Source organism: Hetaerina americana, unplaced genomic scaffold (assembly GCF_022747635.1).
Source record: "Hetaerina americana unplaced genomic scaffold, ioHetAmer1.1.p SCAF_5, whole genome shotgun sequence".
Lineage (NCBI taxonomy): Eukaryota > Metazoa > Arthropoda > Insecta > Odonata > Calopterygidae > Hetaerina > Hetaerina americana.
The window spans coordinates 77,761,540-77,777,829 of NW_027287095.1; the positions used below are offsets into that span (position 1 = coordinate 77,761,540).

General features: G+C 35.0%; 1 protein-coding gene across 1 annotated transcript; it reads right to left on the reverse strand.

Moving 5' to 3' along the window:
* Positions 1-1,358: 1,358 nt before the first annotated feature.
* Dhpr (dihydropteridine reductase) lies at positions 1,359-16,285 on the reverse strand. The gene is made up of 6 exons (XM_071592208.1): positions 16,154-16,285; positions 15,542-15,625; positions 15,307-15,412; positions 4,227-4,367; positions 3,130-3,322; positions 1,359-2,904 (listed from the first exon to the last, which is right to left on the reverse strand). Exons 1-6 carry the CDS (start codon positions 16,241-16,243, stop codon positions 2,805-2,807), a joined length of 714 nt encoding a protein of 237 aa, XP_071448309.1. The 5' UTR covers positions 16,244-16,285; the 3' UTR covers positions 1,359-2,804.
* Between the last annotated feature and the right edge of the window lie 5 nt (positions 16,286-16,290).

Sequence of the window (16,290 nt, forward strand, 5' to 3'; positions counted from 1 at the left end):
TTTTTTCTATCAATTTCAAAGGTAGGCAAGTTTTTCTTTGTGGTTTCTAGGACATGTTTGGAAACATAACGTGATATCAAGACATTTGGTACAAGTAAATGCTTATTTGAATATGCCTTTAACAGAAAATATTAATTGAGGGTGTTCACTGGTAGTATGCCAAAGTTGTTCATTATATTAATTGTTGGCAAAATAAGATCATGACTTCCCCCAACGAAATCTACAGCAATAACTTCAACATAACCACCAGAAATGTCAATGCAAATTCTTTATTGTGTCAGGAATAGCACAGAAGGTTTCAAATAAGATAAGTGTAACACAAGAATCGATGAAGAATTTAACTTAATGAAATTCAATGGTCATTAAAATTTAAATTCTTTAACAGAGGATATTAAAACAAGATGTTTAGAAACACCTGGGAGCTAGGGCTACGTAGCTGACTGCCATTTGAGCTCAATGCAAGTGTGTGTCCACAAGACATTTCCAAACCATGTACTTCACAATGCTGTGCCATAATATTGCCAACCATGTCCTTGATCTTAATAGATGGATCTTAATAGGATGCCTCTCATTAGGCTTGAAACTTGCAAATACAAAAGAAGTACTTGTTGCTTTTAGCAAGCTCCCCGTGTTTACTGGTAATCGGCCAGCAATGTAAAAAGTTGCCTGCAGTATTGGCAGAAGACAAAACTGTAGCTTATAATTTTGGAAATAAAAACAAGGATTATACTGCATATAAATTGAAATTATGAAAAACTTGTACAAAATATGAAAGTGACTGGCTATGCATGAGCCCAGACTTTTAAATTAAAATAATCCATATTTTAATAACTAGCTCAGTTTGCACTATCAAAATATTGCTGCCCATGCTCAATTTGGGAGAAAATGTCATTACCATTACGAGCTGTTAAAGTAATTTTTGTCCTGTAGATACAGCCGAATCCATTCTGAAGTAAAGAATTACTGTTTTACCTCAACATAATATGTAATTAATAAAAATACCGACTATATTCTATTGTTTCAGGCTTCACTTCGTGGAAGTAATTAATATCCATTACTAAAAAAGAAAGAAAGACACTTTTCCACAGATTTTATTATACGGTACAACGCGTATGAAATAAGTGGAAAACGCGTTGTACCGTATAATAAAATCTGTGGAAAAGTACGAGTCTTTCTTTCTTTTTTAGTAAAAATACAGACTTTTAATGCCCATGAAAAACTTTTAATTTAATTAAGGGTACTTAATGGCATTGAAAATACATGGAACAGTTTGGAGAAGATGGACGCAGCTCTTAAAACATAAATTTTGATAGAGAAAGGGTATAGGGTATTCGAGGTTTAAAATGAAAACAAGTGGCTGATGCTCAACACTTTTACACAAAATAGTCGTACAGAACAATCCATCACAGATAAATTCTCTCTTGGTCATTTTTTTTCAAGTACAAACATTGAACATTGAGTATTTTACTGCGCTGACAAAAATTTGCACATCTGAGAGAACTTAGTTAATTGCACCTTAAAAATAAAGATAAAGCAAACAATTATGCTGCTCAACAGCATGTATTCAACATCTCTCAGAGTAAAAAATAAATGTATTAGGAGATGCAATAAAACAACCAATAATCAAACTATGAAAACATCAACATGATAATTCTGTACACTATTTAACAAATGCAGCTTTAAAACCAGAATGCCATAGATACAGTTGTAATACTTAATCTACACTACTAACACCTAATGCCCCTACAAATAAAACACCCTATATATATTCCTATTAAAAAATGCTAACATTGAGTTATCACCTTTAATAACCCTTTACATGTTTCTGTGATATGATTTTCAACAATTTTGTTTAATAGAAGAATGGTAATAAAAGTAACAGCAAGACATAATTATCAACAGATAAATTGCAAAACCTAACAACTTTTGGTGCTTTAGTGACTTAATATCACGTCACACCATTCCTGTATCACCACTTTGTGCTATGTAAATAAATGCATCCAATCAAAAAAATGAAATGGACATAAAAAAATGTACCTTAAAAATCAGACCTTAATGACACCCTGTGGGAATTCCAAAGATTCTAACTCATGAGAAGTTTCTCAAACAAACGATAACAGAAGGTACACTTCAATGTCTGTTCAAGCAAACATGGCAGGACTGCTTAATTTGATTCAAATGCTAATTGGTGTTTTTACTCCAAAATGCAAACAATTTCTTGAAAGAACAGGTCATGGATATTTGATAGAGGAGCTCTTCCCACTGACATCTGTACAATTAACACTACAGGCAATCATTGAATAGTATTCCCTTAACACTGACTTATTACTCAACTTTGGTATATCAGATTCAAACAATGGATGAAATTAAAATACCAACTTCCTGTACACAAATGCTTCAACTCTACCACCAATAATTTCTGTCATGCTCTTGTGGATGATTATTGCACAAGGAAGACAATTACAATGATTACAATCACTTATTGTCACGGAATGTCTAATAGATACAAGAACAAAATGGAATTTGTTAAGTGTCAGCAATGCTACGACTAAATACATAAGCATGAAATAGATACACAGTTGAATGAGATGAAAACCCTCCCAGTAAGGTAATGGTAGTTGCCACAATTATGCATAAACATAAAAACATAACCAGCAAGATGAAACCCCCCACTCCAATTTAAAAAATTAAACTTTCTTTATACATGAAACTGTTTACCTACAGAGAGATGCACCTTTCCATATTCATGAAAATGACAGCAGATCTTACATTTCTTGTGTGCAATAATAGCAGAGAGATTTCATTCAAGCCAATAGGAGCTCAGTTCTGAAGTTCTTGGTCACCATTTGAACAAGACTTCCATTCGGAGGTCTGTCTTCTCCTCGACTCCAGCGTAGGAATAACCTTAAAAAAAAGGATTCACTTAACTTTAATGTATTAACAACATTTGGTCTGTAAATTAACATTGGAATAGTAGAGACTATTTTTAACACTAGGTTATATAACCACAGTCATTCAAATAGAAATCAATATGCTTGTTAGTCTTAATTCATTATAAAATATATATCTGTCCTGTAAGCTTACAGTTATATCATGAATTTTCCAAGCCTATCATAATGCAATACATACTCAGCAACAAATTCCAAAGGTGTCCAAGTGGAAAAATCAGCACTCGGCATCCATTTGCGATTCATTGGAGTGTCAAGAGTAACAGGCAAAATAGCCACTGTCAAGCAGTTTGGTGGAAGGCCACTCTTATCTGCAGCCAATGACTTGGTCAGTTGATGAACAGCGGCTTTTGCCATTCCATATCCAATCATGCCTGCCAATGATTAATGAGTTTTATAATTCATTTTGATAAATCTACTACAACTAGATCTGTTAGTATAACTATTCTTATTGGTAGTGTCAAGTTATAGGTAGGTTTTGAATAGGCTAATCATCACTACACCTTCACTTTTAGAATAACTATATGAACTATAAAAACTATTGAGTTTACATCCTTCATAATTTGCAGGTATTTAAAGTATTTAAATTACATTCATTTGTTCTGCTTCAACCATGAGCAATTCCTTCTCAGTGATATTTAGGGTAGTAAAAATCTCACGTGCTTTAAGGTGAGAGTAGCTCAAGTAAAACACTATCTATGGGAAAAACAAATTTTGGTATAAAAAGAAAATATATATTTATAAGCAAGGAAGCAGAAAAAAATATTCAAATGAGATAATTCATGAATTTGAAACATGGTTAATTGAAAAAGCACCCCACAGAACAAATACCTGCAAAGAATACTCGACAAAAATAAAAAACTCATGGAGATCAAATGGTCAGATGAGATGGGAAACAAGGGAGTGTACAGACTCAGAAGACATTGATCATATAAAAAGAGCAGTGAACTAGATCATATTGGCACATAATGTGATCACCAAAGCAAATGGACTTTGACCAACACTACGAGACACTCATACAACTGATTGCTGCAAATTCAAGTGAAAGAATAAAAAGAGATCTACCTCAACCCATCTACAATCAACCACTTTGGTCAGAAACCATCAGTGATCATCATTAATCGTAATGGAAAGAACTTCGGCAACACAGGAATACATTCCGTCATTCCTCACAAATATAAATGTATTGCCATGATGGAATTTCATAGTCACTATAATCTAATAGCACAGCAATTATGTAAATTTTAGGGTAAAATACAAATAACAGCAGGAAATTACCAGGAGTTGGTCCTAATGCAGGCTTGGCCCCAGGCAATGTGACTAGACCACCTTCTTTCAGATTTTTTACAGCTATGGAAGCAGCAATAGCTGCACTCCACACACTTTGCCTCCACATTAGATCAGCAGTCTTGACTAACTCTAAAAAAATAAAATGACAATTAGCATTCTTGGCATGTACAAACGAGGCACCCAATAATTAATAGGAATTAAAAATGGAAGTAATTTTCACAGGAAACACTTCAATAGATAGAAGATCATTAATCATTGGAATGGAAATAATAGGAGAAGAGGTGAGCAGGGAATGGTATGAATCCAAGAAAGAATTAAGTTAAAATAAATTACCACATGCACTGCAGAAATTCTCAATAATCACCTTCTAAATTCAAAAGCTCCTTCCAAAACTATGAATGCCAACCACACTTCTCCATTACTACTAGTACATCCTGTACTCAACAGCACAATACACTTCATATTCCTAGACAGAAAACCATTAAAACCTTTAGCCTCAAAGTTCATCATGTGGAATCAACATCAATTCTTCCTTGCTGGTTTGCTCTTGGTGCATATTTCATCCATCAACAGCTGAGCATTTCAACTAAATTCCAAAAATTAAGTTCATTCATTAAATGTTTCTATGGTATTTATTCAAATAATTTACTATTAACAATGGTCATTGTGAAAAGAATGGATTTCCCTCTCTACTCTTTCCACTTTTAAGCCCTCTCGTGTTTCTTTTTCCCATTACTAATGGTTAAAAGTTCGTGCTTACACTTTTATTCCGTCACCCAACAAAACGTTTTAAAAAAGACAATTAACACCAACCTAACCAAAGAAATAAACCCGAATGATGGTTTCATGGCCATAAGCAGAGCTCACTCTTAGTATTGAGCATTTGATATCCACACAAGTGAGAGGCTAGTTCCTTTCTGTATGCAAACTTAAGCTCCCACAATCTTGTACCAAGAAATCACACAATCACAATTGACTAGCAGAAAAGAAATCACTTCTTTCTAATTAACAGCCAAATGGTAACCGTTATTACCCCTCTATTCACAGAAAAAACTCCATTTACAGATGTTCATTCATTAAATGATGTAATATGTTTTCAGGCATCTAATTGCAAATAAATTCTCTGAGTTCCCAGATTTTTACTTAACTGATTTCACTAGGTTTTATCCAGAATATATCCACAGTGGTGAAGGGAATAAGTACTATTGGATCGCATTGAGATGTAATTACTAACAATTAATCAAAAGTCCAAAAATTACTTACAAGCACATGAAATCAAATCTAGGTAACTAAAGAGGCTTGAAATTAAAACTATATTTTTCCTCTGAATAGAAATAAACACTAAAAAATACTACATTTATACACTATAGGGTAGTAATTAGGCATCATAAATAAACTAAACCTTTCAGAACAAATAATTAATGCAAAACTTTGCTGTCATTTTGATGTAACATCTTTTGGACTGAAATAAAGAGGGTATAAACTATTCGCTGTGAATTTGTAAGGTGTCAATCCTACAGTTAAATTTGATTTTCAAGAACACTATACTGATATTCTGGTCAATTGGATGACCTCTAGTGAGAATTAAAAACTTGTTAAATTAAAACTTAAAAATTATTTTCAAATTTTCATTTAATCAAAAAATTAATTTCTCAGGATGAGACAAACAGGAGGATAGACGTTAGGTTAGGAGTATGGAGTGGGTGGGGGAGATATGTTTTCTATCATAATTTGTTGCCTGTGTACTTTTAAACTTGAGAGAAAAGTTAAATAAAGGACTGTTGCACTTGACACCACAGAGAGCAAATACACATTAACAGAGACAAAATTAAGAACAATGAACCACGAATCATCAACAGTCCCTTATTTAACTTGGTTGACTCCCTTTGATGGTCACCTAACAAATATCAGTATAGGCTTCTTAAAAATCATCATTGGCTTAAGGATTGATACATTACGAAAACATTTTGGACTGTTAGTTAGTCTATCGCCAATTATGCAGTCGGCTGTAATATCAACACTACATGAACCTACATTTCAAATCAATTATTGCAAAACTCAAAATAATAAGGAGTTCGCCCTAAAATGGGAGAAAACCAGATTCTAGATGATCCACTAAAATCCCCAATTTAATTCACCTTTCACCAGCCTTTACTCACAAATAAGAATAATTGAGAACTTGCATACTTCCAAGCAAGCGAACTGAGGACTAGTGAGATACAGGTAGATATATGAAGAGAGTGCAATTCTGTTAAGTTTATTGATACTCAAAAGAGACTCCATGAGGCAGGAGACCATCTGACAAAGATTGTCAGGAACAATTATGGAACTTTTACATGTATAATGGAACTAAAATATTTTTTCTCCTTTACAAGTAGACATGGCATAGCAAAAACCATAATGAAGCTAATGTCGTCTTAGCCAAATAAAAAACAAATCAATTAGAAATTTCATAATGCCCTATGTTGAAAGAATAGAGTTTTTTGAGAATAGAGATTCATGAGTACATTAACACTGAAAAACAATGCAATAAATACATGAACACTTTATAAATGATTACTTGACCAAATGCTACCTTTTCCAGCATTCCACAGACTGAGCTTGCAAGTATAAAAAGAAATAGTTCAATCCAAATATTCTCTTGTCAAGCATACTGACGAAGTTTTTGGTGAACAATTAGTAATTATAAAATCTTCATTACTTATTATCAAACAATTCAGAATTATCCAGTAAACAAATAGCATCCTCAATTTACTACAGCGTCGGTTTGTAAATTATTCCATAAATAGAAATCTCAATTTAAGACACCAACAATGAGTAGGGCACTAAGTATACTACAAAATATCTTGTCCCAATTGCTTCCTTTGCACACTTTCTTGATCCTATGCCTTAATTTCTCAAGGGTAATAATGCCCCCTTTCTGTACAACACTGCGCAAATGGGGAATTTGCTGGAACATGCCCCTCTCTCCACTTATCATACTTGTTATAAGAAATTATAAGCAATATAAATACAGGTGTATATATATATATATATATATATATATATATATATATATATATATATATATATATAACTTTATAAATTAATATCTTCACAACGGAATGCTCTTTGGTGACGCATAAATATATAAAAAACATTGATTGAGACATTTAAACACAGAAAAAAATACACACACACGTGTATGTGCATGAATAATTTATGGATAACTTCTACAAATAGCCTACTTTCTAACCATTTATTCTTTGTGAAAGCCTTCGTAGTTTGAAATTTGTCTAAATTTTTACAATTAAAAAAATCTTGATATCACAATACACTAAAACAAGACAAGGCCAGCATTCATTGATTCATTCATTCAGACAAAAGGTCTCTCATTGGGTTCTAGATTCATTGCCTTAAAAGTAATTGAATAGCACACAGCCATACACTTGTTTTTAATATTCCAGAGTAGCAAGTTATTATAGTTAAAAAGATTATTAAATATTAAGACCAGTAAGGCATTACCAAGCTATCATTTGAAACTACTAGGAATAGATTAGAAAGGTAGCAACAGTTCTGAATGTATGAACACAAACCTCAAATTTACTCTTTTGAAGGGACAAGTAAAAACACAGGAAAATTCTGAGCAATGAGTACGGCACATAAGAACTCCAATATAATGACAAGGTAGTTTATTGCTCAATGCTTTAAATGCAAAGAAAATCATTAATAGTACGGCCTACATATTTTTCCCTTAACGGTTATTTGATATAAATAAAGATTCAGTAACTGCATAAAAATGGAAATCATAAAAATTCGTCAATTTTTCATGGCATACACACATTTTGCACTGCCACGGATACCTCATTCATAATTTGTTTATTGTGGCTCTTTGGTTATCCATGCGATCTTGCAAATCAGAATGACAATTCCATGGCTTTCTAACAGATTAAGAGTAAAATTTTGATATGCCAGAGTATCCCTCTTTCAATTAATTCTGTAGGCAGAAATGGGCTAGATAAAGAACCTGAATATCATCAGTTACATAATCAGCTGAAGAAGCCTTCATAGCATGAAAACAGAGTTCATCGGTGAGAGAGAAAATAATGAGATCTAAATGTTCTCATGACCAATAGCTTGGATCAGAAGAAATGCTTATACAGTTGTCTCGAGTCTGATCTGACGAAACAATTTAAAGAAATACCATATCCCCATATTATTCTTAAAAAGGCAATGAAACAGGACTTTTAAACCTTCATGGCAAATAACTCAGTGGAGGGTATACCACTGAAAAGTTGTGGATGAAAATGGTTATTTCAACATTGAGAAAAATCCGCCTTTGAGTTTATATTGACATTTCAACGTGAAAAAAGAGGTTTTTACATTTTACTTTGCTGTTTGTGTCTGCAATCATTGGTAATTTCTCTCCAGCAGAAGGCAACAGAAAAGAAGTAACTAGGTATTCCTACATAAGCAGTATTGATGAAAATATCAAGCATTGGATTGGATAGGGTGATTGAAATGATACAAGTTTATGAGCTTACATTTATATTTGGCTTGATTGGACTAAGTTGTCCAAAGATTGACTTCCATATTGATAACAGGTTCCTGCTCATTTTCATTATTACAACATTATCAAAAAGAAATAAAGAGTAGATAAATTAACGCTGGATATATGATTAAAAATATGACAGCATTTGCCATGCAATAAGATGGTTTTAAACATGTACTCCCAGAGTTAAAAAAAAATTTAAAAGATTTTTAAGTTTTGCATTAAGCATAGTGAATACCTCACCTGGAATGCTGCTATAGGCTGTCTTCCATCGCACAATAACAGTTTTCTAGATAAGGTAACAGAATGTACATAGAAAAATCACTAGGTAACAATCTTGTGTACCAAAAGAACAGCTTATTAACATTAAATTTAATGCACCAAATATATAGTTGAAGAATTTACACCTAGGAAGGAAATCTGAAAAAATGCATGATTAAAATATACTTTTCTCCAAGAGATGATGAGATATCATGTAAATTCCAGTTTGAGCAACCAATTGGAATGCATTGTGTAGATGCACTGGTTTCCAATTGCAAGAATTCAGGTTTGTATTCCAGAGGTGGCACAATTTGTCACTGTTATTCTGATTCTTAATTGGGGTACTATGTGGAGAGAACTTCAAGTGTGTGGAATCGGGATGGTGTGGTGGCTTCTCACCAAGAAGACCTGGCTTCAAATCCAGGAGATGGCACATCTTTTCCAGTGGTATCCTGATCCCTAATTTAGGTGCATTGGGGAAAGCAATTTAAGTGAGTATGTCATCCATCAGATGGGACCTTAAAATGCGAACCCCTTGGCACCTTTCACTAAGAGTAGGCTAATGCCAACGCCAAGTTTCTCTCCACCCTTCCTTCTTTTCCATCCATCCGTAATGGTGCAAATGACCTCAACGGTCAGCTGCCTCCCCTAAATCTACCACCACTATTACGAACTTCAAGCGGAATATGCCACCCATTGGATCAGACAAGCTGTGACTTTAGGTGTCCATTTAGAACACTTACAGTAGTCCACCAGTTAAGTAGTTTTTTGTAGGCCCAAAAACTAAGTACTGGAATGCCTAAGTTTCACTTAATACAACGCTAAATACTCCAACACCATAATATTCATACAATAAAATTATCTTCCCACTATATATTCATTTTAAACCCAAAGTGATCATATCCTAGTAATCGTTTTCTCTCTTCCCCATTCTTTAATTAATGCCCTTAATTACTACCTCAACTGCATATTAAGTGAAATAGCCCACTAGTTTCATGTATCCCTGCTTTTTCTTTTAGGTATGATATCAAAGTTGATCTAATGAATTCTTCTCGCTGACTTACTTTCTCATTACTGCTATGAATGATCCATCTTTCCTCTATGTTTTCCTAAACCCTTGAGTAGATCTCCAGGCTTACAAACTACTTATTTTAAACAGTTTTCTACCTTGCACTCAATATATGAGCATAACATCGTACCTAGACCTGAGCTTTCCTCATCAACCTTACAATCCCTGTCTATACTCACATACTCTAATACCTTTACAAAATAGTTCCATGTATTCTCTACATTTTGTCAGAATTTCTTCTGGCACAATATTTTTCCTGTCCTATCTATAATTGTACATTTTCCTTTCTTAAATTGTGTTTTTCAACTCCCTATAGAGCATACCAAGTTTGCCCCATTTTTATAAACTTTTGTGCATTTATTTCCATCGAGGCCTCTTTCCCCTATTATTTTCACCTCCCAATCAGTTCCAAAAACATGTATACCCAAGTTTAAGGCCATGTAGGTGGCTAATGGTACGATGGATATTTTTAACTATGTAAAAAATTATGTTAAGTACTTTTCATCAATAGGTTAAGAGAATATAAAAAATTAATGATAATATTATAAAAATAAGCTATAATAGTTGGGTGAGCTTTTACATCTACCAATAAGATTCATTTTCTTTTTCAACATTAATCACCCTTCTCATTAACTATTTAATACTATTGCCAGCCCATACTGACCTTCCTCCCTTCTGCTATTAGTTACCCTGTAACAGAAGCTGCAATTGGTTGATATCATATAAAAATTGTAATCAACAGAAACATTAGTTGAGAAGTGAGAGTACCAAAAACGTATGAAATTCATACATCAGGGTTGAAAGCCAGTTTCAATCCATGTACCAACAGTGGTTTCCTATGAAGTTCTGGTATCTGAAAAAAAAACTCATTGGCAGAAGGCGAGATGCTCACAGTTATTATCTACACTCCACCCAACAACTCAGCACAATACCCAATGGACCTTTTGGCATGGTAACATGTCCGTATCATTATTAAACAACTGAGAAAAGATAATACAATAAGTAAAACATTGTAATATTTTTATTAGCACAAGATATTTCAATGTGTTCCATAAACTCAAAATTAGTGAGTGAAGAGGTGAGGTCAGAATGGCTGGGAGAGCAAGGATAAAAAATAGGCATTACCTGGGGGGGATGCAATGAAGGCAGGAGTAGAGAGTTACATAGTAGGAATTATACATGTTACATAGCATGCAATGATCAAGGAGTCTGTGCCGAGTTAATGAAGGATTTCCACTATGCGTTTCAAAAATTACATGTTATCGGTCAATATATTCCACAAGTTCCATTCTTACAGCCTGAAAGCTTCCTCTGCAGGCTCTCCTCTCCTATCAGAAACCTCATGGAATTATTTGAATTAAAATTGTTGCTCACCCAATACTAAGTGAATTCCATACATGAGGGAAGACGGGCCATTCTTTCCCTATGCCACCTATAGTTTCTCAGGTAGAACTGGTAAGCAAAAAATCACACAGATTGGGAGTATCTGAAGGTGCCCAGAGCCAACATCTTGAATCGAACCTGGACCCTCCAGTCAATAGCACAGCACTCTACCCACTGGACTCTTGTCCACTCTTACAACTACTCTCATCATATTCCTTCAGCTGAAATCCAACCACTGGTTGCAAATACTAACAGTCGCAATTCATACCTCACAGAGGAAAAAAAACTACTCTTCCATACCCATAAATATAAAGGAAATTAACTAGAGGCACAAGTTGATGCATTTATCTACTCTCACCTCAAATTATGAACTGCTTAATTATTTATAATCATAAATTAACATTTAATTAATTCTCAAGCCTTTTTCCTTCAGCCTTAACTGTTTGGCTTCATCACACTCAGGAGTGTATAGACTCCACCACAATGGCAATGCACTAAATTGCAACAGAACTGGCTGTTACAGCTGATATTTCCTAAGTTAGATTAAGGAGCGCCACTTTCACCTACTCTTCCCACTTCACAAAAAACATTTTTACAATCCCAACAATAACTCTAAGTTAAGACCAACAATAATCCACTACCAAAATTAATTGAATATATGGGGATTGTGTTTCAGAGTAAGCCCCTCTGCCAATGCCATAGATTGTTAAATTTCCCTCAAACATTGACCCTCTACAAATTTATCCCCTCCCAGACTGACCACACACCAACCATACCGAACATGAATACCCCCTTATATAACTTGTACAAATCTACCAAGTGCTACGTAGGTACTACATATATTAAGAAACCTTAGTAGGTTATATGGTACATATAACCATATAATAAAATCATTGTACCATATAATAAAATCTGTGGAAAAGTACAAGTCTTTCCTTTTAGTATGGATATTAAATACTTCCACGAAGTGAAGCCTGAAACAATAGAATATAATTAGTAGGTTATCCCTGCAGAGCACCAAAGTTCCATTTCTTTGCTTTCTTTAACATCTTAATTATGCAACAATTTCAGAGGGTAAAAACCATTCGCCTTTTAAGAAGAATGATTTTTTGCTGCATTGAAATGCACGTCAGCGGATGACTCAATTAAAAAAGTTACCATTGCGGCATCTCCTGCAGTTTCTTTGGAATCTTAATTATGGTCTGGAAATGTGAGCTGTGCACCCGAAACATCCTATGTCTTTATTCTACAAAAAAAGTCATCAGGATAACTAATCTTCTGCACAACAACACTGCAAATCATTATTTATTCGCATGAATATTCTGACTGTATAGAGCATGTATATCTATAACATATTGATTTCTGTGAAAGATAATTTCTGTTTTTCCAACCAAACATGAAGTACATGATTATAACACCAGATAAAAAGTCACCTTTCCATTTTTAACTGCAAATTAAACAAATCACAGCATTATCTGAATAATTTTGGTACTATTGTTTAACCAACTGCTATAGATCACTAGAACAACTAGCTCTGCCAATTTTAAAGAAGCCTTGTATTCACGGCTAGTCTCTAAAGCTCTGTACTCAGCCAATTTTTTAATTAATTGAAAAACAGATATGATTTTCTTAAGTGTGATATGCCTCACGGGCCGATGTGTGTCACATGATCGATGTATTCTGCTTGACAAGGTCCATTGCATGCCTACCTAATGATTAATAAAATTATTATTATAGGCCGCAGTAGTTCAGGGATAGAGCATTAGACTAATGACCAGAAGTGAGGACTTGACTCCTGGGCACCCCTCCCTGAGCACCCTCAGCTCCACTCAAACAGATATTTTGGATACCTGGTCTTCCAGGGAAACCATAGCCGGCACATGGAAAGGATCTGGCCCCTTTACCTTGGTGTGTGAATTTCGCATGCTGTTGGGCTTAGTGCTGGGTGAACTCTGCTATCATCTACCAAATAGACTTTGAGGTTGATTACTGTGTTTATAGTTTCTTCTATTATTGTTATCACCTACCATGGTATCTACCTCTCCTAGCTCCCACTAGTTTTGTATACATGGGCTCTGTCGGAACAAATGACATCCTTGATGATTTTAAAATACTGAAACACTCATCATACTAATAAACTCATTACAAAATTTTAAGTTTGTATTAGCTTTATTCACTTCAGATAAAGTATCATAGATTTAAGGTTTCTAAAATCCAATCTATCATGGCGAAACTGCTTATGGAACTGCATATACATGTAAGAGTATTAACTTAAATTTAAATAGCTATGGAATCTCCAGCAGTTTATTTGCCACACATTATTTGAATTCAAATAAGGGATAAAGACACCATACAAATACATTTAGGGAATGGGATGGTGTGGGGGCTTATTGACTTCCCACCCAGGGTTCGAATTCCGGTGGCGGCAGATATTTTTTATCAGAATCCCGATTCTTACTTAAGGTGCTATGTGGAGAACACTTTAAGTGAATACGCCATCCGTATGAAGGGATGTTAAGCTGAGGACCCCTTGGAACCTTTCGTTAATAGGATGCTAATGCCGATGCCGGGTTTCCCTCCACCCTTCATCCTTTCCTGCCCATCCCCAATGGTGGAAATGACTTCAGCTGTCAGCAGCCTCCCCTAAAAACTCACTATGATTACATTTTAGAGCTGTTAAAAATTTCAAGTCACAAAATAAAGTAGGAACGTATGATTCCTGGATCACTTGCTGCAAGCCTAAATTTATACCTGGAAAATGCTCAATGGATTGAAAGCCTTTGCACAATCACTGCATCATATTTGATTACAGTGAAACCTGAAGCATTCCGTGCTGTTGTTAACTGTGCATTAAAAAGTGAATGATCATGCAGTCTTCACTTCAATAATCATACTGCCGCCTGTTCCTTCGGTTAATTCCCGATGTAGTCAGTTTTTTGGAAATTTTTTTATTCAACTAGTTAAATAACCTGTCTCCATTAAAGAATTATGTTAAAACATTTTCTGGAGATGAAACGAAATATCATGCTACACGGACATAATATTTTCAGTGGAAAAGTGCTATCAACAGGTGCTATAAAATGTGCTACATCATCTTCAAATCTTCGCTTAGGACTAGTATATTAGTTTTCATTCGGAATTATTTCAGGCATGCTTGCTTTTGTTCATTCATTCTGGTGGCAACGGTTAGTATGGCGAGATGGCTATCTACATTATAAATTATATGGAGCACTCATAAATTATGAAAATAAAAAGCATAACAATGATGAAGACATGCTCATATGTTGAGAAGGGCTAAGCACTCCGCGTTTAGTGTTCGGTTTAGAAATATCTCTAAAACACTATCTTGAACACGAGGTTTTACGTGAAAAAAAGGTGAAGTGTACATACGCATTACGAAGTAAACCTTCCTTAACGAGACACTTTGCTGAAATGAGGCAATACTGCATCAGGTTTTTCAAAACCCCGATGGCTAATGAAGGCTTGGGGAGTATTATTTCTACAACAGTCTGCATCGGTTAAATGCGACCGACATATACGTTACACCAGAGCACCATTTTGCAGATCAATTGCGACAGAAACCAGGTCACCTTGACCCTGAAACATGACAATTAGTCCCTCAAAGAACACATACTTTCACTGCATATGACTACCTAGGAGGTAATTGACGGCTTCAATTAAATAAAGAAAATTTTCTCTAAATGTTTTTCTCGCGTAAAATTAAAAAATGAAGGCTTTAGCAACAAATGTAATCCTGTACCCAAAAAAACAAAGCCAACATTCCGTTGGAAGCATCAGAACTGCGATATTAAATTAAGTATTACCTTCCGATGCGGCGTTTCCGCCGGCCCATCCCCCTGCAACACATATCACAGCATCCACCTTCTCCCCTTTCAAGAGCTCGGCTACCATCTCGCAAACATTTGCCTCCTATATAAGTGAAAAAAACACACGAGTGAATTTCATTCATTCACCTGCATTCATATTACAAACAGTAAATCTAAGAGTACCAAGAGTTGTATTAAATAAGAAACATTCTCAATTCGCCTTTCAACGTACCTGCTCGACCCATCCTTCTTGGTTTTTTACCAGAATATTGGCATCAGCTTGATCATTAGCGACCAGATCAATTGAACCGACCCACTGAAATTGATTAATAAAATATTCTATTAAAATAACGTACCACTTATGAAGACATTTTTTTGCCGAGGTTGAATCGGTTGAATACACTCAGCGTGCGAGGGCGCCGAAGGGCGGAATTTAAGCCTTTCACTTTATCGGACGGAGGAAGTGAAAGGATATCGGGTGCAGAAATTGCGTGGCACGATTGACACGCTCGATTAAATGTCCTCGGCCCGCGGTTCACGATGCTCAATACGATTTCTAAAAAATAACCGGTTCCCACTCAACAAGAACCTATTTATTATTTAACTTTGCAGTAACTTTCAGGAAAATACAACACTTATTCTTAATCCGAATAACTAAACCGTCCACAAAGAGCAACGCCAAGAGTGATACACTTATGCATTAAAAGAAATTTCGTACCATTCAATTCAACCTTCTGGAGACCCTTTCACTCATCGACGATCAGTATTGATCGAAATAAGAGACAAAAAATTATGTTTCATATCGCAGACGAATAACATCACCAATAATAATACGCATACTTACCCAATTGTGCGCTTTGAAATGTGCAACACATGCCGCTCCTAATGCTCCTCTGCCCCCATATATGAGCACCCTTCCGAGCACAGAAGCCATGTTGATCTGCGATTTACGACGAGTGGAATGCTGGGGCCACAAAATGT

Bases quoted from the DNA above. Each gene is read 5' to 3' on its own strand.
- Dhpr (XM_071592208.1), bottom strand. From the start codon at position 16,243: ATGGCTTCTGTGCTCGGAAGGGTGCTCATATATGGGGGCAGAGGAGCA. The intron at 15,413-15,541 runs GTACGTTGAAAG...TCACTTATATAG, and splicing joins AAGAAGGATGGGTCGAGCAG to GAGGCAAATGTTTGCGAGAT. The intron at 4,368-15,306 runs GTAATACTTAAT...TTATTTTTTTAG, and splicing joins CGGAAACGCCGCATCGGAAG to AGTTAGTCAAGACTGCTGAT.